The sequence below is a fragment of the Telopea speciosissima genome, chromosome 9, assembly GCF_018873765.1.
Source record: "Telopea speciosissima isolate NSW1024214 ecotype Mountain lineage chromosome 9, Tspe_v1, whole genome shotgun sequence".
NCBI classification, from domain to species: Eukaryota; Viridiplantae; Streptophyta; class Magnoliopsida; order Proteales; family Proteaceae; genus Telopea; species Telopea speciosissima.
Window position 1 is genome coordinate 50,680,102 of NC_057924.1, and position 22,680 is coordinate 50,702,781.

General features: G+C 40.3%; 1 protein-coding gene across 2 annotated transcripts in view; it reads right to left on the reverse strand.

Annotated features, from left to right (window-relative positions):
• The window catches only part of LOC122640497 (solanesyl diphosphate synthase 3, chloroplastic/mitochondrial-like), a 68,944-nt gene extending 58,147 nt beyond the window's left edge, over nt 1-10,797 (reverse strand). The window contains exons 1-2 of one of the 2 annotated variants that reach the window (XM_043833712.1): nt 10,530-10,797; nt 7,512-7,604 (exon numbers count right to left, since the gene is read on the reverse strand). In XM_043833712.1, the coding sequence (XP_043689647.1) occupies nt 7,512-7,604; nt 10,530-10,664 (228 nt within the window). In that variant the 5' untranslated portion in view covers nt 10,665-10,797. The remainder of the gene's footprint in view (nt 1-7,511; nt 7,605-10,529) is intronic. The other variant, XM_043833713.1, reaches the window with a different exon arrangement.
• Nucleotides 10,798-22,680: the final 11,883 nt, after the last annotated feature.

Sequence of the window (22,680 nt, forward strand, 5' to 3'; positions counted from 1 at the left end):
ATGTTTCCTCTACGTCCTTTGTGGCTGATTGACTCTAGGGCTACTGATCACATGACTAGTAGCTCAGAGGTCTTCCGTACCTACTCCCCATGCTCTAGTCGGGAGAAGGTCCGTGTTGCCGATGGGTCTATGTCCTCCATGTCGAGTAAAGGTTCGGTGTCTTGTAGTTCTCATCTCTCTCTTTCCACTGTTTTGCATGTCCCCAAGTTATGTGCTAATCTACTATATATTTATCGTTTAACCAATGAGTCAAATTGTCCAGTTCATTTTTTTCCACTCATTGCTTGTTTCAAGATCTAGTGACGAGCGCAATGATTGGGTATGGTCGGATCCGTGATGGTCTCCACTACTTGGAATCTACACCAATTGCTCCCACTTCCTCATCTGCTCATACCTCCATTCTGATAGTGCACTGACCCAGCTTCTTCACTAGCACCGTCGCTTGGGACATCCCACTTTTCATATTTTACGTTCTATGTTTCCAAATTTAGTTAAACATTGTGGTTTGGAAGAACTTCATTGTGAGATGTTTGAATTTTCTAAGCACACTCAAAACTCTTATTTTATTAGTGATATTCATAGTAATGTTCCTTTTTCCATTCACATAAGTTTAGCTTCTCCACAATAAAGCTGATGCATTTTCTTGTTTTCAATCTTTTCATGCCATGGTTCGTACACAATTCAATGCTACTGTTAGGGTCCTACGAAGTGATAATGGCCCAGAATACCTTAACCATGCCTTTCAATGGTACCTTTCTTCCCATGGCATTCTCTGCCAAACTTCCTGTGTTAGGACACCCGAACAAAATGGCACCCCTGAAAGGAAAAAATCGCCATCTCTTGGATGTGACCTGTGCCTTGATGTTTACCACCAATGTCCCTAAGACATATTGGGGAGATGCTGTCCTTACTACCGCCTACCTCATTAATCAACTTCCCTCCAGTGTCCTTAACTTCAAGACATCTCTATTCTTTCTTCCTGACCCTACTATTGCTACTTCTCTTCCTCCCAAATTTTTTGGGTGTGTTTGTGTTAACAAAACAGAAAAATAGGAGAATGCTTGAATCATCGATATGATCAAACAAGCCATATATTTATAATATGAAGAGATACATCCTAATGACAATAATACCCTTAGTATAGCCGACATAGCTAGGCAGTACATAAACATAAAAATAAAGCAGTAAAGAGACCAGAATACCCCCACGGTATTCTAGTTTACATTATTCAACATCCCCCCTCAAGTTGGAGCAAAAATGTTAATCATGCCCAACTTGACTAAACTAGGATGAAATAGCTTTCCAGATAATCCCTTGGTGAAAATATCAGCAAGCTGATCAGTAGACTTCACAAAGGGAACACAAATCAGCCCTTCTTCCAATTTCTCCTTAATGAAATGCTTATCCATTTCAACATGCTTGGTGCGATCATGTTGTAACAGGTTATGCGCAATGTTAATTGCGCCTTGTTGTCACAGTACAACATCATAGGAAGACAAAGAGGAACACCAAGATCTTGTAGCAATCCTTTGAGCCAAAGTAACTCATAAATACCTTGTGCCATAGCATGACATTCTGCTTCGGCACTAGAATGAGCAACCACATTCTGCTTCTTGCTACGCCAAGTGACAAGATTGCCACCTACAAAAGAACAATACCTAGAGATGGACTTGCGATCTGTAGAACCAACACAATCAGCATCAGTGTATGCCTCTATCCGTAGGTGACCATAAGGAGACAGGAGAATGCCTTTTTCTAGAGCTGACTTCAGGTAGTGAAGGATACGAAGAGCAGCCTCCATATGAGAAGAGTAGGGATCATTCATAAATTGACTCACAGTACTCACAGCAACAGCAATATCAGGACGTGTGTGTGAGAGATAAATCAACTTCCCCACTAGTCTTTGGTACCGGCCTTTATCAACAAGTTCACCCTCTTTTTCCTTGAGACGAATAGTAGCATCCATAGGAGTATTTGAAGGATGACATCCTAACAAACCAGTTTCAACCAATAAATCTAGGACATACTTCCTTTGGGAGAGAAAGATGCCTTTAGAGGATCTGGCAACCTCAATCTCAAGAAAGTACCGTAGCTTTCCTAGATCTTTAATCTCAAACTCCTGCCCACGAAAGGTCTTCAAGATCTCATCACCATCATTGCCAGTAACCACTAATGTCATCAACGTAGACTATAAGAACAATGAGTTTTCCACCAACCCTCTTTATAAAGAGAGTGTAATCAGCATTACTCTGCTTATAGCCCACAGAAATCATGGCTTTGTGGAACCGGCCAAACCATGCTCGAGGTGACTGCTTCAGCCCATAAAGTGCACGCTTCATTTACACACTTACCTTGGTTTTTGTCACAAGAGAACCCTGGTGGAATGTCCATATACACCTCCTCATCCAATTCTCCATTTAGGAACATCCAACTATTGCAATTCCCATCCAAAATTGACTGCACAGGATAGCAAAACTCGAACAGTATTCAGCTTTGCAACAGGGGCAAACGTCTCCTGGTAATCAAAGTCGTATGTCTGAGTGAACCCCTTTGCCAAGAGTCGTTCCTTGCACCTATCCACAATGCCATCCACCTTCCGTTTCACTACAAACACCCACTTGCATCCAACAATTCTCTTTCCAGGTGGAAGAATCACAAGCTCCCATGTGTTATTTTTTTTTTAGGGCTTCCATTTCCTCCATCATTGCTGCCTTCCACTTTCCATCTGATATAGCTTCCTGCCAATTGTTAGGAATACGAACAGAAGAAACAGAAGAAACAAAAGCACAAAAGGATGGAGAAAGGGAGTCATAAGAAACAACATGGGATATAGAATGCCTAGTGCAAGCCCTGACACCTTTGCGAAGAGCAATAGGTAAATCAAGAGAAGAAACATTACCAGGTGGAGAGGCAAGTTCTGGAACCAGGTTCGGCAATTGAATGGGTACTGGTGCAACAGTGGATTGAAGCTGCTTTTGTTTCCTTGTACAAGTATGCACATTAGATACATTAATCCTCCTCTAAAAGTCACTAATGGTTTTCTGGACTGGAGTCTGGACAGGAGTTTGCTCCCCCTGAATAGGAATGTCAACAACATCATCTGTGATGGTCTCCTCCTGTATAGGAACCTCTCCCCCTGAGGCAGAGGGAGGACTAGGAGTAGGAGGAACAGGAACAGACTCATTGTAAACAGACTGGAGGGGAGGTTCTATGGTCAGCACATCTTCACTAACAAACTCCCCCTGAAGAGGTGGGGACAAATAATAAAAAACAGTCTCATGAAAAACAACATCCATATTGACCAATGTACGTCTGGCAGGAGGATAATAGCACTTGTACCCCTTCTGGGTGGCAGAGTATCCTAAGAAAATGCAGCGGAGACTACGGGGTTCAAGTTTACCAAGGGACCTAGTATCCTTAGTATAACAAACGCAGCCAAATACCTTAGGAGAAACAATAAAGGAAGAAGAGCCAAGTAAGAGCTCGACAGGGGACTTGGAGTCAAGAACCCAACTGAGCAGCCTATTAATCAAATAGGCTGCAGTGAGGACAGCATCTCCCCAATAAAAAGAAGGAACATTGCAGGCAAACATAAGTGCCCTAGCCACCTCCAAGAGATGGCGGTTTTCCTCTCAGCCACACCATTTTGGGCTGGAGTATCAACACAACTGGTCTAATGCAAGATCCCATGGGCAGCAAGGTATCTTTGGAACTAACCTTCCATACACTCTATCCCATTGTCACTTCTCAAGACCTGGAGAGTGGCATTGAATTGGGTCTGAACCATCTTGTGAAAATGCTAAAAACAGGAAAAAACTTCATTTTTGGAGTGCAGGAGGTAGACCCAAGTGAACCTAGAATAACAATCTATACCACCGATGACCATAAAGAGAAGTTGAATAACAGGGCTAATAACATTCCTGGCAGCAGCAAATTTTGTGAAGAAAAAGGCAGTAGCAAACAGCCCTAACCCAAAAAATCGATAAGGCTCAGGGTTTTGAAGAAAACCCTGAAAGAGGAGATCGATTGGGGCTAGGGGTCTTCAAACAATCTGAAAGTAGGTGATAATATTATCGAGCACTCCTTGAAGCAGTGTGAAGAAGATCTCCAAAGATCAGCCAAAGTAAAGAGGAGAAAACCCAAAAATCGATAAAAGTCAGGGTTTTGAAAAACCCTGAAGTGAGATCGATAATGGGTATGGCCTTCAAATAACTTGAAATTCCTGTGATAGTTGCTGTCCAATACTGCTATGAGGGATCTCCAATAGGGAAAATCAGCTTCCAATGCAAAAAAGAGCTCGATCTTCAAGAAGGGGGGAACTCCAAAAAATCGCAGAGACGCAGCAGCTATCGAGCTTGATATGAGATTAAACCATCGGTTAAAGAGGTTGGATTGAGGGCAGCAGCTAGATCGTATGATCACCTCATAAGTGCTGCCCTAGTGAATGAAGAGAACCAAGAAAAAAAGGAAGGGAGAAAGAGAAGATCGAGTGGAAGAGAAAAAACGATGGAGGGGATGGGGTTTTGAAAACCTAGATCAGAGTAGTTGGCTCTGATGCCATGTTAACAAAACAGAAAAATAGGAGAATGCATGAATGATCGATATGATCAAACAAGCCATATATTTATAATATGAAGAGATACATCCTAATGACAATAATACCCTTAGTATAGCCGACATAGCTAGGCAGTACATAAACATAAAAATAAAGCAGTAAAAAGACCAGAATACCCCCACGGTATTCTGGTTTACATTATTTATGCAACAGTTTGTTTTGCCCATAACCTGTCCCCTTCTCGGTCCAAGTTGGATCCCCGTGCTATTCGGTGTGTTTTCCTTGGTTCCTCGGCCTCTCAAAAGGGTTATAAGCGTTATCATCCTCCTCCTCCTCGTCGCTATATAACCATGGATGTCACCTTCTACGAGTCGAAACCCTATTTCACAATACCTCTTCAGGGGGAGAGTCTTGAGGAAGAGCAATCGTGTTCTATTCCTCGTATGGTTATTGACAATTTTCTGGTGACTAATGTTAGTGATACTCCAGTTCAGAGGGAGCCCACAATTAATAGTGACAGTGAGAAAGTGACTGATCCTGCCCCATTGGAAGTAATAAATTATACTTGGAATATATCCAAGAACAAGGGGACCATGAAAGATCAACCATTACCCACTATGGTGCCTCCTCCAGATTGACCCTGTCCATCAGGTAATGTCTCTCCTATTCTTGATAGTATACCTGACTCAGCTAACTCCTTACTTGACGATCATCCTATTGCCGTTAGAAAAGGTGTTCGCTCTTGCACAACACCCTATCTCTCATTTTGTATCTTATGAGTCTTTATCACCTTTCCATCTGACCTTTGTTTCCTCCTTGTCTTTTTGTGTTTATTCCACAAGATTGGAAGCCATTAAAGATCCACAGTAGAAGGCTGTCATGATCATAGTTGTCATGGCGTTTAGGCGACCTAAGGCGTTGGAGAGGGTACAAAATCAAAGCGACACCAATATGGAAACCAAAGCGTCCCAGGCGCCCAAGTCGACTAAGGCACCTGGACACCTAGGCGACGACTAGATGACGCCTTGACAACTATGGTCATGATAGGAGAAATGCAAGCGTTGGACAAGAATGGCACATGGGAACTTGTTCCTCGCCCAAAAGGGAAAAAATTAGTTGGATGCAAATGGATGTTTACAGTCAAGCAAAAGGTGGATGGTACCGTTGAGAGGTACAAGGCTCATCTGGTTGCTAAGGGCTTTACCCAAACCTACGGGATAGACTACCAAGAAACTTTTGCGCCCGTGGCAAAAATGAATTTGGTCAGAGCTTTGTTGTCCTGTGCTGCCAATCTAGGATGGAACCAGCAACAACTAGATGTCAAAAATGCCTTCTTAAATGAAGATCTTGAAGAAGAAGTCTAAATGGATTTGCCTCCCCACAGCTATTCCTCTTCTCTCTCTTTCCTTCTTATTCCTCTTTGTCTTCTTTTCCATCACAATTATTTCTGCACTCGGTTTCTGAGCAACACGGACAGCCCTACAAATTTGGATCGATCTCCTTTGATCCTTCTTTTTCCTTCTCATATTTTGGGAATAAGTTCCTTACCTTTAGGCGACCTAACACCCATAGTTTGATTGTCCAATAACTCGTCTGCCCCGAGAACCAAATCTTAAACCTTTGCTGAGTTTATCCTTACATGGACTATTACAGTAAATTTTTTGTTAATTGTTGGGCTGTTAAATCAAGTGGTTGCTAGTAGGAGTTTGTAGAGTAATGGATTAGCATTGTCAACCTGAAGTTTCACCTTCAAAGGAGCTCATAGGAGGGAGTTCCTTTACCTAAAACCAGACCAGCTTACCACTGGTTGCTTCTACCATCGATAAGTAGAAGAAGGGTACTATTCATTAAAATTACAAATAAAGTCCTTAGTCCTTAAAGTGGTTCTTATAAGTCATATTTTGTTAACTTCCTTAAATATTCTTTAGTCCTTTGCTTATTCTAACCCCTTTCCATTCTATAGTGACACTCCAGAATTAACCCCCTCCACTTGTTTACTTCTATTAAGTCCCTAACTTGTTTGTTGGCCTAGAGTTTCAATTAATTACAAATTGCCACTCAGTCATTTGTTTGGGTTTTTCAGCACCTGGGTAGGCCCATAGCAAACCCAACAGGGTTTTTCGAACCGGGATCACATCACCAGATGGTCCATTCTCCAGTCAGGAGGTTGGGCCACAGGGTAACTGTCTAGGATAAAATTATTTGGGGACTGCAGTGAATCATTCAGAATGATCCAACTGCAGTCTGACAAGAAAAAATTGGCCCATGTAAGAAAGCATGTAAGTGGCGAGTAGGATGGGCTGGAAAAGAGTTCAGAATTAGACGATCACAACCAGACAACTGATACATATTTTTTAAGGTTGCCTGACTCAATTTTCTGTTCCTCCTAAGAAATTTATATATTAGGTGATGGAAATAGCCAATCTGGTTGGTTACTCTCTCACAGAATTCATCAAATGGTAAGCACTTCCCAACAAAGACATCTGAAGGCTCCTTGACTTCCTGGACTCTGCATGCTTTTCCTTCCAATTATTGTTTGCATTATTTTAATTTCACATTAAATACTGAAAACAAGTAACAGCACTTTGCACTTGAGCTCATAACTACACCACAAAGACAGGCATATACACCCAAAAAAAAAAAACATATACAAAAATTAGAGTAGCAAAGCATAAGACACAGTACAAACTTGTCAATGAGAAGTGCTAGAGATAGTTTCGTGGTCGCCATAGCACCACTCAACGTGTGGTGTTTACACGTGTCCAGTTAAGGGTGCTTTAAAATTAGCATAGTGCATCAACAATACCAAGACACCCTTTGGCGGCCACATGTTACACCACATTGAGTGACCTGCAAAAGCGACTGCCATTAACACTCTTCATTGACCACATAAAGTTTAAAGCACTTGAATAAGACATCAACAGACAATCAAGACAATCTTAGCAATAAGACTGACCTCAATAATAGAGTTCCTCTCATGATGAACTTGATACCTGATGCCATGGATGCCACGTAAACCCGAACAAACAGTTTCTCGGTAACCCCAAACCTACTATCCACAGGAACAATTGCATACGCGTCATCGACATTTGAGTTAAAATGCTGAAACATAAGTAGTGATGAAGCAATATCTTAACTTGTGACAGATATGGAAAAAACTTTGGCATCTGAAGTCTGTAACTCGGGAAATCTAGGAGGCAAAACTTAAAACCCAATAATGCAACTGTTCTGAAAATGCTTTTGCCCAAACAGGAGTGCCTCACATGGGAAAGCAACTAACATTGTCACTAGTCCAGCATTTTGGGAATAAGAAATCATTGAATTCGATCCACTTATACAATACTTTGAAGCTTGCCAGTTGTAACAAAAGGAATTTTTTCATGATACAATAGCCCACCACTCCACCAAAAGTAAAACATTCAAGCATAAAAACAACAAGTTTCATCAAAACCCATACCTAAACAACATACATGATCCACCATTATTGAAGGCTCTTTATGTGAGCAACACAACATACACAATTAAATTCCTAATAGTCTCTGCATTAGCTTCACAAAATCCAACGGTATCATGTCATCTACAAACCGCTAGTTGATACCTTGTACCCTCTCTCCTCCCCTAAAAAAGTACAACTTAAAGACTCCCAACAAAGCACCAAAACTAAAATTAAACCAGGACTTAAAAAGTTAATTCCCAAGTGAACTAAAACACCTAATCACTAAAACTGAAAACTTACTACAGCTAGTAATATTGGACTTACTCTCATAATAATAAATGAATTAACTATTAATTGTAAAAACAGGATAAATAAATTCCTATATACTAAGATGAACTAATCTAAAACAGTAATTTTAATGTGAAACCCAAAAGTTACAATCTTGTTCCAGGTTGATTCTTAGGTGGGCAACATTTGAGATCATTTAGGTGTTTAGCCAACCAAAAGATATCAATTAGGTGTTGCTTTCACGGGAGGCAGCTGTTTTAGAATTGTTTAGTATTTTTGTAATTTTACAGATTGGTCTTTGGTCTCGTATAATGGGTGATTTTTGTTTATCTTTGTTTTTAATAAGTATTGGGACATAGAATCAACCAAGTAAGATTGAGTTTAATTCTCCTCCCCTAATATAGTACAACTTAAAGACTCCCAACAAAGCACCAAAACTAAAATTAAACCAGGACTTAAAAAATTAATTCCCAAGTGAACTAAAACACCTAATCACTCAAAACTGAAAACTTACTACAACTAGTAATATTGGACTTACTATCATAATAATAAATGAATTAACTATTAATTGTAAAAACAGGATAAATAAATTCCTATATGCTAAGATGAACTAATCTAAAACAGTAATTTTAATATGAAACCCAAAAGTTACAATCTTGTTCCAGGTTGATTCTTAGGTGGGCATCATTTGAGAACATTTAGGTGTTTAGCCAACCAAAAGAAATCAATTAGATGTTGCTTTCACGGGAGGCAGCTGTTTTAGAATTGTTTAGTATTTTTGCAATTTTACAGATTGGTCTTTGGTCTCATATAATGGGTGATTTTTGTTTATCTTTGTTTTTAATAAGTATTGGGACATAGTATCAACCAAGTAAGATTGAGTTTAACTAGTTTGACTTTTCCAATATGGGTTTCTAATAAGACTCTCACTAGTTGAGCAAAAGGACAATCAACTTATATCATTTCCTGCATTTTTTAATCAAGAAAAGATTAGTTTTGCTATGAGAAAAAAATATTCCTTGATAAGCTTCAGCCATGCATATGGATGAAGATTACATATGAGAACTTTGAACCTGTCAATGATAATTGGTTCAAACACTAGTAACTAAGATATATCCTACTGAATTCTATGATTCTTGCTTCTAAATTCTGCCACAGTATTTCTAACATTCAACACTGCATGCAGGCAAGTCAACCCTTGTCTATAAATTCCACTTATTTTCAACCCTAGTGACTAGATTAACTGTATTGACTTTTCTGATTTTTGCTTCCAGATCCTACCTGAATATCTCTGTTGTTTAATTTCCCTTGCTGATACATCAAGCACACTGTATCATTCTCACTTATTAGCAACTGAAAGTCAAAAGTTAAAATCCAAATTTTTCCCAACTTGAAACCTTAATCCTCTGACTATGTACCCAGCTATAAAAATCCAACTTCAAACTTCTCAAACAGCCACTAAGCCTCAAACCATTTCTCAAATTTATACCAAATTATCCATACAACTCACCTTTTAAGCTTTTAACCCAAATTCTCCCCATGGATTAACTACATATTGTCTCATGACCTCTTTCCCCACTGCAACGGGCACAAAGCAACACCATTCCCCCTGCCAACATACATGTTTGAGGAGGTCCTCTAACAGTCTAACCACATGAGCTTATTTTTTATCCGTCACACAAGCCACATCAGAGCCCTCCCCCCACACCCACCGGAATAGACTATTTCCCAAAAATCACACCAAATGGATGAAGCCAAGCCAGTTGATCAATGATTTTTCAGTATCAAATTTCTGTGTTAGCTAAATTCACTTCACTGTTCTGGTTTTAGCAAAGAACCAAGACTTCCCCACCCACAAAAGTAAGCAACCTTCTAAGTCAACTACAGTATCCATGACTAACTAATTATCCTCGTAGGGAGGGATAGTCTCAACACAAAGTGTAGTAACACGTTTCTTCTATAGGAATCGACCACAACAGAATCAAGAATACTCCAACCAAGCAAAGTATGACGTAGCCTTTCATGGCTCGAAATGGAAATATTGTTTTTTGCAACCCATCCCCGACAAAATACAAACTTCACTTCACCAACGAACAAAACAAAATAAAAACACCCAAATTTGAATCAAACTCCAATCCCAAACAAAACTTAACAATTTAGATCAGCAACCCAAAACCAGATACATATTATCTCAGGCACAATAAAACACAAAAAAAAATCCATAAAGATTGGAGTATTTTCGAGACTTACCCTATCAGTAGAAGGAATAGAATTACAAGAATCGGAGAGAAACGGTAGCTGTCCTTGTTGACAACAGACAAGGCTTCTTCGGCAGTGTTTCAAGCTGTTCCTTGAAAACCGAGACATGAACCTAGAAACCAACATCTCTGATACTAATAAATCAAATAGATAGTAAGAAAGCTTGAACAGGAATCGTTAATGGCGATCCAGAGAGCTAGAACAAAGAGCGTTAACCGGAGAGGAATGGTAGAGAGAAATATAGAGAGAGAGAGAGAGAGAGAGAGAGAGAAGTACTCCCTCGTTCAATGAGTGGTATTAATGAGGGTCGGCAGTTAAATGCCCATTTTGGTGTTGTTTGTTTGTTGATTGTTGACTAAGCCGACGATTAGTCTTTGTTTAACTCTTCTTCTCTTTTATTTACAGTAAGCCATTATTAATCGAGCCAACGCAATTAGGCAAAGGGGAAGGCGGCGGCGTGGGTTTTTCTGCAGTTTTGCACTTTCGCTATTGCAACGAAACAGGCAAGATTTGATGTTTCGCAATATTTACACACGTGGCTTCTCTTTATACCACGTGACAAATGGAGATACTTCTTTCACATCCTCCATTGGATGACTGAATTCTTTGGACGAATCATTTAGTTAGGAAAAAGGAATAGGGTGATTCACAAAGCTTATTTCTAGGTGTCACTATTCACTTTTTTCCACTTGATAGCATATAGGTTAATCCATGAGGTAGAGGACCACTACCCAAATTTTAATCCAAAGTAGGGAAAAAAAATTGTTCAAACTCTGATTCAAAGTTATAGTAAAATTACTAAAATGTCATCAAAAGGAGATAAAAATAAAATACAAAATGACATTTTTGCAATTTTAGCTACTTCCTCTACTTGTTTTAAGTTGAGATTGCACCAATGTGATGCTTGCCTCGACCTCTATCACATGGATTAATCAATGTACTTCCATGGGGCAAATAATAAAGTTTTATACTTCACTAGGCATATAGTGACAGGGAAGAAAACACTTTCACAAAGTTATGGTCTAAAGGTTGTATTTAAAAATTATAAATAAATAAGCCTACCACCCGAAGGTGAAATATCAATAAGTTATCTTCCACTTTGTGTGTGACCACCATCTCCGTCCTATGCATGTTGCTCTCTTTGTCACCAGCGTGTGTTCTTCCCGCCTTCTCAATGACCCAACCTCCCAATCCTTGGTCGTTGTGATGTCCTCCTTCATCAGACCACCAAACCCCAAAAGTGATTTGCTCCCACTAGACCCACTACCTCCCCCTCCCCTCCCATGGGCACCAGCTCTGTTTCGTCCAACCCCCATCATCTAAGCGAAGAACCTCCAGGTTTGGAGCATTTCTAAGAGACGTCCGGTGACGAGTTCGTGGTTGATGAACCTACAGAGAATCCTATAACCAAACTATGGGAGAACACTTTGGTTGGATGGTCGTCCCTTTAGAAGACAGGCGATTTCTGAGGGCTTACTGGCAGCATGGAGCCCACAACACAATCTCGCCTTTAACAGAACAAAAAATACATGTTCTTGTTTCACCACACCATGGATAGATTTAATGTTCTACAGGAAGGTCCATGGGCGGTAAGGGGAATCTCCTCATTCTGGAGCAATGGAATCTGAACCAACAGTGGGAATGTACATCATGAATCCTGGACCAAACTTCATTCAATCCCAGTCGAGTTAATAGATGTGGACATCATAATTGGTCTAGTTAAGAAAGTCTGAGAATCCCAAACCATCATGATTATTGACGGGATGCAGTTCAATGTTAAGGTCTGCTACATTCATGCAAGGGTGTGAATCAACATAACTAAGCAGCTCCAGACATCCATCACCATTAAGGAAATGCAAGGAAATGTGACCTCTGTCAATGTCAAATATGAAAAAATGCCAACATTCTATTACTTTTATGGCTTAATAGGGCTTGAAGAGAAGCGTTGTATTATGAAGTTCGAGAAAACTACTCGACACAAAGAGAACTATGATTGTTCTCACCTTACTCACTGTTCGGAGCTCCCCCGTGCAGTTTGTGGACTAGACATAAGGGACTCTCCTCTTGATGAAATACTTATTCGAGGAGACCATATGGTTATAGCTACTTCGGGTGCAGGAAAGAAGGTGCAGCAAAATTGCAATATAGAGATATCTAGAGAGAATAGTACAGGGAGTCTAATCAGCATCGGAGAAGATGAGACTATGCAATCATCTAACATGGGTGTGGTGCCAGCTATCCAATGCCTGCTAGGGACAGAGATCAAAGGTGCAGCAAATTGTCTCTACATGTCAGTCTGTACGGATGTGAGGCAGTAGGCCTCAGTAGTGTGGATGTCAGGCAGTAGGCCTCATAGCAACTACTATCATAACCTTACATATGACAAGCAAATGGATGGATTGGAACCATTCTATAGCGTAGTCCACTAACAATCCTTATTCTTGAAAAGCAAAGAACAAATTCTATCTCTCAGGCCCCCATAAAAGGATAAAAGAGATAGAGATCTTGAAATGAACTTGGGTCCTCATCTCATTAAAAAAGCCCACCATTCTAAGGGTGTAATGGTTATGAGATCCCATTGGACCCACCTTATGTCTTTGAAAATCAAGGAAGCCCATTTAACCACAACACTCAATTGGACCAATTTGTTAATCCTTCAAAGGTTCACTCTTCACTTGGGCGACACTCCTATGATTTGGTTATCAGAATAGTTGGAACTCTAGAGAGAATGCACCCTTATTTCTGAGAACAACCAGCCCTCCCTTATAGGATGATCAACATTCCACCTCCATAAGTTCTCATATTTGCAAGGATTTTCATGCATATGTCAAACCTCCCACCATTGAAAATATGGAAGAGTCTCAAGATGAAACCATGGAGACTATCAGTGTGCAGCTTCACGGGACACAATGTGTTACACCCGTATCCCAAATATCCCCTATACCCTGGGGCAATCCAGACCTTACCTAATGGGAATTGCCTTAGGGCTATGGTCAACACTAATGACCTTGAACTGGAAATACCCTAGAAAGATTCCCCTCAAAGACTTGGAAGTGTGGGCCAAAGCCCCGTAACTTTCCTTAAAGTTTGGGCCATGACAGCAGCACCGGAGTTACGAACGGACTCACTCTTGCTGAATCCGCTTGAGGATCCGCTCATGCTATCATCAGCCTTTTTGGATTATTTTCCTGTGGGACCCATACCCCCGTGTCCTAAACACCCTAATTGAACCTTTGGACCATATGGACCCCTGCCCTCACCATTGCTTGATTGAGTGGGCCATGGAGTGTGGCCCACAAGGCTTAACCAGGTGAATAATAGGTTTTATACACCCTAGCCTAGGCCAAACAGACCCTAGTGGACAATTGAGTCCTATGGACTTAGGGTGCACCCCAAACATGACCTAATGGACCTAGGGGCTAAGATCAAGACCAAACAAGCCCTAAGACTTAAACCAAAACCCATTTAAAGACCTAGGGCCACTAAGTAATTGGGGATACCTAAACCAAACACACCCTAAGGACCCTTCTACCCCCTTAAAGCTAAAAGAACCCCTCTCATTCACTTATCTCTCCCCCTCCCCCATAAACCGTGGAGGATAAGAGACAAGAGAAAAGAGAAGGAGGAAGAGGAAGGAAGAAGAAGGCGAAGTATAAGAGGAATAGGAGGGGAAGGGAAGAAGGTGGAAACTATGGAAAGATGGCTGGCAGCTCCACACCTCCTCCCCAGTTGGCCGGATCCAAGGGAGAAGAGAAAGAGGAGGAGAAGAGATGGAAAGAGTGGCTGGAAGAAGGAAGCTCACCAAGGTAAGCTCCCTCAACCTAGCTCTCCCTCATTTCCCTTTTTATTTTGTTGGTTTCTTGAGCTAGGGCTAACCTAGGGTTCCATTTGGGACTCAAGGTGAAGCTCAGCCCTAGTTGGGAGCTCTAATGGATGTTGACCTAGGCCTCTAAGTGTTGTAATTGCAGCCATGGCCAATGAACCCTGGTTTGAACCTTAAATCTCAACCCATGGACCAATGTGAGACCCAAACCTTGTAGGATCTTGGATCCTTGAGGTGAGCCTAAGACCTAGTGACCCTAGGAAGGCTTAGACACCTCTCCCTTGTTCCTGAGGTGCTAAGGAGCTCCAAGCTTCAAGCTGGAGTTGAAGCCCTCTGCAATCTCGGAAGAGACTGCCGATAGACGAACGATCGGATCCATCTATCATGGTACCGCCCGTCAGTCTGCCCAGTATAAACCCTATGTGTTGGCCTGAGCGGAAGAAGGCACGGATTCACTCTATTTGCCTCCGCTCGAAGCCTGTTGCTCTCGGGTATGTCTCAGGAAATCGAACGGATGCAGGGGTAGACCTAAGATGCACATCCGCCCGTGGATCTGCTCCCTTTTATGATTTCCTCAGGTGTCAAACGGATCAACGATCGGATTCAACTAAGAAGTTCCACTCATGGGTTTGCTCATTTTGTTTTTACTTTTTGGCCTGAAAGGAGTCAGGGGCGGATTTACCTCTACTGAGACCGCCCGTGAGTCCGCTCGTGCTGCTGTCTTGGTTGAAATTCGATTTTAATATTATGGGTCTAATACGGGACCCATCTATGCATGCTTTAATGATTGTTTTTGTATTCCTAGGCTACCCAACTCGATGGTTGGCTGGAAGCTCAGGTGAGATTTATGTCAACCACACACGGAGGCGTCGCCTCCATGTTAGGTGAGTGGGTTCTGGGTGATTTGTTGGGTTTGAATATATATTAATATGAAATCTTAAGCATGCTAATATATACTTATAAGCATTGTGCGCATTGCATTATTATTCAGATGTGAACTGTTGTGAATGTGATAACATGCTCACCATTGTATCGGGCTACAGTGCCGGGTGTGCCAGTACCCGAACCCTAATTTATTTAAATTATGAAAACTATTGTATGTCATCCTGATCTGTATGTGTCGTGCCGTGCTGGTACCTGGGTACTAGATGGAATGGGACGTTGATGCACCCGGAATACCTCTCGGGATGATAGGACCCTGCATATAGTATATCTGCGACTAGGATGCTTGTTCTCTTATGCTACGACCCTTGCCAACAAGGGTTTATGTGTTGGATAGTCTGAAGCACTTGTAGTCTGTGGAGGTGAGAGAGGCCAAGGCAGAGGTAGTGATGGCTATCGGGGTTTGCCACTGGGTGATCATGATGGCTTCTACCAGCGCAGGTCCCTTCATGATAATTGATGTCTCACTGGGGCAATAGGATAAGTGACCCTCAGTGTTTCCCGAGTTATCACAGTAGCATATACTTGACCGATAGAATTGTGTGTTAGGTGGAAAATGAATCTAACATTAGCATGCATCATTCTGATTGATATTGATTGTATGATATATGTGCATTCCCCTTTGCTCCCTCACTAGCTAGTGTAGCTAACCCCGTTGTGCAACCCCTTTGTAGTTGATATGCAGGATGTACCACTCTTGATGAGCACCGATGGATGCTAATCAAGTGGAGTCGATGGCTGTGACTTGGATATAAGTATACACCCAAGATTGGTGCCCTTGGAATAATTATTTATTATTTAATTTTTGTATTCATTCCATAATCATGTATAAACTGTATGTTTATTTATAAGGAGAGTAGTGAATGGTTACAAATATTGAAACTGTACTATGTGTTATCATTAGAGAACCGATGCTCTATAATTTCATATGATTTAATTTAATTTTGCTTCCACTATCTCTGTATTTGGAACAGTTTATTCCATTTGGTACATTCTTTTCTGTTATCAAAAGGTGATGACAGGGTGGACTGTGGCTCGGGATTTGTATCTGTGAACCTGATAGCTATTGGGATGACACGTGTTGTCCTAGTCACCGCCTATTGTGACAAAATATCTAACATCGGGATGGGGGCGTGAAACAATGAAATGTTTAAGCTGGAACTATCAAAGGATCAGACCACACTCGACAGTTTGTGCTCTAAGGGAGCTCCTACACCCCCATAGGCCTGACCTCTTCTTCTCAAATGGAAACTAAATGTTCTGAGTATTATTTCATTTAGTTAAGAAGAATATTTAAGTTTGATCATCACATCTATGTCATTCCAAAATATCGTTCAAGGGATACAAGGTTATGGTGAAAAATCACACCCAAATTGATGTTATCTTTCACTCAAAATATGTTATTGATGTCTATGTGCATCCCCGAGATTTTCTATCTCATTCAAGACTCACATGTAATTATGGATCATACTTCAATACAGTGTTGGATTTCAAAGAAAAAATGGGTGGTAGGCCTAAAACTGTTTCAAAGATCCTCCCCTTCAAGAATGTTATTAACAATTGTTACAAAAAAAAAAAAAAAAGAATGTTATTAATAATTGTGCATTAATGGTTTTGGGAAGCAGTGGACCTAAATTTACATGATCTAATAGAATGATGGACGATGCTCTTGTTCTTGAAAGGCTTGATTGAGGCTTGGTAATCTACACTTCGCGTACCAAGTATCCTGAAGCTTCGACCTTCAATCTCGCAATGTAGGGTTCAAACCATCTTCCTATCATGTTGGACACCAATCCTTACTTAAGTAAAGGGGTCAGACCTTTCAGATTTGAATTAATGTGACTGAAAAATGAATCTTGTGAGAAGGCAATCAAACAAGAATGGTGCACTTCAAAATCTAGTTCAGCTATGTATAGATTGAGCTGTAAAATTAAGGACTTTAAGCATTCCCTTAGAAGATGGTATAGACAAATGCTCGATAATCTTTATCACCAAAAGGACCAGCTTCTCAAGGAATTATGTGCTTTCAATGGTAAATCTCTTACTCAGGAGAAAGCTGCTCATGAAAGGAGAATAAGAGAAGGCCTTGACGAGATTGAATTAAGAGAGGAGATCATGTGAGCCTAAAAATATAGAATCTAATGGCTTTATCATGGAGATAAAAATTCTAAATTTTTTTATGCCACTACAATCCAAAAAAGACAATATAACTGGATTTACAGAATTAAAGTTTGAGATACTTAGGTGGAGGCCAGCACTATCATTAAAAAAAAAAAAAAAAATTCTCAAGCCTCACAAGAAAGACCCTACATCTAGTATGGAAGAAGTTCTCAACTATATTAACCATTGCATCCTAGATGAAACTAATGAGCAGTTGTGCACTGTGCCTTCGGATGAAGAAATCAAAGCTATCGTCTTCAAGATTCACTCGACGAAATCTCTAAGACCTGATGGGATGCCAGGTAAATTCTATCATAAATTTTGGCATATCATAAGCAATGATCTAATTTCAGCTGTTAAATTTTTTTTTCCCCAAAAGGGTTATCTCCTCAAGTAGCTGAACTGCACCTACATCACCCTCATTCTCAAGAAAAAAAACCTAAAAGGTGTTCATCATTTTCTCCCTATTAGTTTAAGCAATGTTTCATATAAATCCATAGCTATGATCCTTGCCATTCGGCTTAAACCCATCCTCCATAACTTGATATATCAATCCCAAAATGCTTTCATTCAAAATAGGTGTATATCAGATAATATATTAATTATACATGAGGCCTACTATTTTTTTAATCACCGAAAAAAAAAAAATTTAATTAAGTTGCTCTTAAGCTTGACATGAAAAAAGCTTTTAATAGCGTAAATTGGGGTTTTCATGAAGCTATAATGTTGAAGATGGAGTGAAAAATAGACCCAACTGATCAAGCAATGTATCAATATAATCCAATTCTCAATTTTGGTTAACGGAATTCCCAAAGGGGACATCTGGCCCACAAGAGGAATAAGGCAAAGTTGCCCCCTTTCTCCCTATCTTTTCATTCTCTTTGAGAATGCTCTTCCTTCAATGATTTTAGGAGCCATGCAAAGAGGAGAAATATAAGATCTGAAAATGTGTAGATCAAACCCAAATATTTCAATTCTTTTCTTTGTTGATGATAGTCTCTGCTATATGAATATCTCAACAATAGAACTGGCATCATAGAAAAGAATCCTTGATATCTACTGTCAAGCTTCAAGCCAACAAATCAGCTTTGAAAAATCTGAGCTCACCTTCAATGTCAACACCTTGCCTAAAATAAGAAAGAAATGATGGATACTTTGAAGTGTAAAGAGGCTAGAGGAAGCTCTAAATATTTGGGTTTACCAAGCAGTTTTGGAAGATCTAAATTTGAACTCTTTGAAAATATAAAAACAAAACAACAGGCAAAATTAATGGATGAAAAGAGCAATTTCCTTCTTATACAAGTGAGAAGATTCTTCTGAAGGCGGTGATCAATATTGTTCCCAACAATTCCATGTCTTATTTCAAGCACTTTGCAAACACTCTCCATCAAATTAACAAGGCTATAAGTTCCTTCTGGTGGGGTCAAAAGAATAAAGAAAAAAATGGATACGTTGGGATAACCTCTTAATTATCAAGAATGCATGAGGGTTGGGATTTAAAGACGCATTTAAAACAAAACTCTCCTTACCAAGTTACGATGAAAAATAATCACACAACCTAATCAATTGAGGATTAAAGTCCTCAAGAGCCTATACTTCAAAATTTCCAACTTTTTGAGGCCAAACTTGGGTGGTAATCCCTCTCGGGCATGACATGGAATCATTTATGGAAGAGTTATTCTACTCAAAGGTCTCCGATGGGTTATTGATTTTAATGACATGGAATCGTTTATGGAAGAGTTATTCTACTCAAAGGTCTTCAATTAACTTTTTGAAGGCAAACTTAGCTTCCGTTACTCTGATTTTAATGATATATTTTCATCTTACCATTTTGTCATGTGTGGTGTGGATGAGTTAGCTTAACTATTGCATCTGTGATCTTCGTGGGAGTGCAGGAGCATATTGGTATGCTCCAGTCACAGATTTTGGTGGTTCAAAAATCAAGGTGTGATAATTTAGTATCAGTGCATGATGCTCTACCTTAAGCTAACTCGTGATTCAATCGATCCGATTTACTCTATGATAGGACTAAGTAAAAGCTTATAAGAACACATCCCAAATTTTAGTGAGACAAGTAAAGAAATACGTTAAGTACTAATTACCAATAACAAAACAATGATAGGTCTAGGATGACACCAGATTCACAAACAAGTACTAGGAAATGAGTATAATAGAAAGGGTTTTTGTCAAATGCCCCCCTAAAAATGCCCATTTGTCCAAATACCCCCTTACAACTTTTCTAATTGTAAACTCCCCCCTACTTTCAAAACAATGTTGCACTTTGGTCCCTGCCGTTAATTTGGAAAGTTAAATGTTAGTTTCACGGTATCTACTGACCAAAATACCCTCATCTTCTCCAAATGGTCTAGGGTTTGAAACTGAAAATCAAACCCTAAACCATTTGGGGAAGATGAACCCTAAAATCAAACCTCCAAAACTAAAAATCAAACCTCCAAATGGTTTGAATTCCACATAGAGGAAATGAAGTAACAGTTGAGGCGGTCTAGTTTTTCAAATTTCATAATTCTTAGATCCCAAGAACAAATGCTCCATTTAATTACTAGGCTGTCACCAAGCTGCCATAAACCCTCAACTGCAATTAAAGGCCATGAACTTGCAGGGATGTTCAATTCTCAGCTCTCCTCTGCTTCTTATCCATCTCTCTGGCAATCCGTAATCAAAGTGCAATTTTTCCAGCTTTTTCCAAGGCAATCTCATAGATATGGATCAGTATCAGACTGATCCCTATCCCATTCCCGAATACTAAAACCTTGCACCACAGCAGGTAAAATATCAAAAGCAGCATCAGGCCTAGCAAAATGATTTTAACTAATCCTTCATGATATTGGGAGAAATGTGAGAAATAAACTCTTACATTAGGTTGCCAAAGCAACCAAAGAAATCCAAGTTATTCATTCTCTGTTTCACACGGTATACATGAGAACAGATTGTACAAAAACCAACATAATCCCGCATTAGGTTGCCAAAGCAAACCAGAGAAATCCAAGTTATTCATTCTCTATTTCACAAAGTATACATGAGAACAGATTTACAAAAACCACCATAATCCTGCAGTAAGATAAGATTTCCTATGTCAGATAAATTATACCAGTAGAAGAGTTCAAACAGGTTGAATCTCATTAGTGCTCAAGAACCTAGCATTTGAGGATTTAGAAATCTCCAAGTCTTCTCAGACTCATCAGCCGCATTATTAGCAATCAAGGCACAAGCATGCTCTAGGGATCAAGTTTGACATTCAACTTGAGAATATATCTTCTTAGTACACTTGTTGAGACTCTAGGAGGATCATAAAGTTTCTCCTAAGCCAGGATTATGGGATAATAGACTCAGGGATTTTTAGATATTGCCATTGTATCTTGTTTTCTGTGCATACTTTAAGTACACAAATTTCCATGTCCAAGGAACCAACATTCCTATAAAAATTGAAATTGACGACAAAGAAAATTACTCCAATATGAAAATCAAACCCTAAAACCATTTTGGAGGTTTGATTTTAGGGTTCATCTTCCCCAAATGGTTTAGGGTTTGACTTTTAGTTTCAAACCCTAAACCATTGAAGAAGATGAGGGTATTTTGGTCACTAGATACCCTGAAACTAACATCTAACGTTTCAAATTAACGACAGGACTAAAGTGCTATATTATTTTGAAAGTAGGGGGAGTTTACAATTAGAAAAGTTGTAAGGGGGCATTTAGACAAATGGGCATTTTCAGCGGGGCATTTGACAAAAACCCTAATAGAAATTACTTCAGGATCTGATGAAATTAAAAATAAGTGTTTCGAGGGTTAGCCCAAAAGACATCAAAAAGAAGTAAACTCTAGGGTTGCTGTCATCATCTTCATTATGGTGGTTGTGGTAGTGGTGTGTCATGTAAGGCGGCATGTGAACCATCCTGGCATGTATGTCACGATACATCCTGTGCATGTCGCGGTACATGTCCCCGAACTCTACCAGCTGTCCCTCGAATGCGTCCATGCGAGAAGTCATAGTGGTCATTTGACTAGCGAGGAACCCAAGACTAGGCTCAGATGCCCCAGAAGAAGTTGCCTCAGCATCATGCGTGCCAGTAAAATAGGGGCGTAACCCACTTTGACGACTGGCCTGAGGGATAGACTCTCCCGTGTGCTGATCCGTCTGAGGAGGGATCTCTACACCAACCTCTCCAAGGACATCTTGAGGAGCATTGGTCTCTGACAACCCTTCCTCCTCACTAGTTTCTCCCTCACTGCCCTCATCTCCACTACCCTCTTGTTCACTGTCCTCCTCATCACTGTTCCCATCTCTGGGCTCATCAGTAAGCTCAGGATCCTCCCTACTACCCTCACCCCATCTAGCATCATCTTTCGAATGGTAGTTATGCAAAATTTTGTGGGTAAATCACTACGCTTATCCTCTGCGTCAAATTCCACTCCAAAATGAGTAAAAATCTGAGTCAATTGCCTCCCACAAGGAAGTTACTCTCCATTGGCCTATTAGCCTTGTGTGCCATGTTCTTAGCAATCACATTTGGGAGATTGATGCGACGCCCAGTGATTAAACAATGAGCTAAGAACGATGTCATCAACCCCGACTCGTGGAGATGACCGATGACTAGCAATAAGTTGACTTGTGCTAACTAGGTAAAAACCTTTGCTGTGGGATGGTACTCAGAGTACAAGAACTTTCCTTCTGAGCCATTCTCCCTCAATGATGTACTGATCGTGGTATGCTCCTCCATCGTAATGAAGCCCAAGGTCTTCTGTCCAAGTGGGTAATAAATCAGCGCCCCTTTATTGGAAATACTAATGATCTCCGCTAATTGCGATGAGGTGAAAGATATATCCCTACCTTTGACTCTGCTTCGGATACGTAGGGTACCATTATCCCGCTCCTTCGCTGTGAGATTGCAATAAAAATATTTCACCAAATCCGGGTATACAACTTGGGGATAATGGAGCATGACACCCCAACCTTGTGATGTAAATCTCTCTTCTACCTTGAAGGATGTGAGATGCTTTATGTGGATGTCCCTCTCACGTAAGACTGTCTTGTTTGCGTAACTTACCCATCGCTATGCATGTTCCCAAGATCGGAACAATACCTCGCCAAATAGCTATGGAGGTGGAATTTTACCCCTACCTCTACCTCTCCCCTCTCCTTGAGCACGGCCCCTGCTCCTACCTCAACATCTACCGGTAGCTCTTGGAGGCATAGTA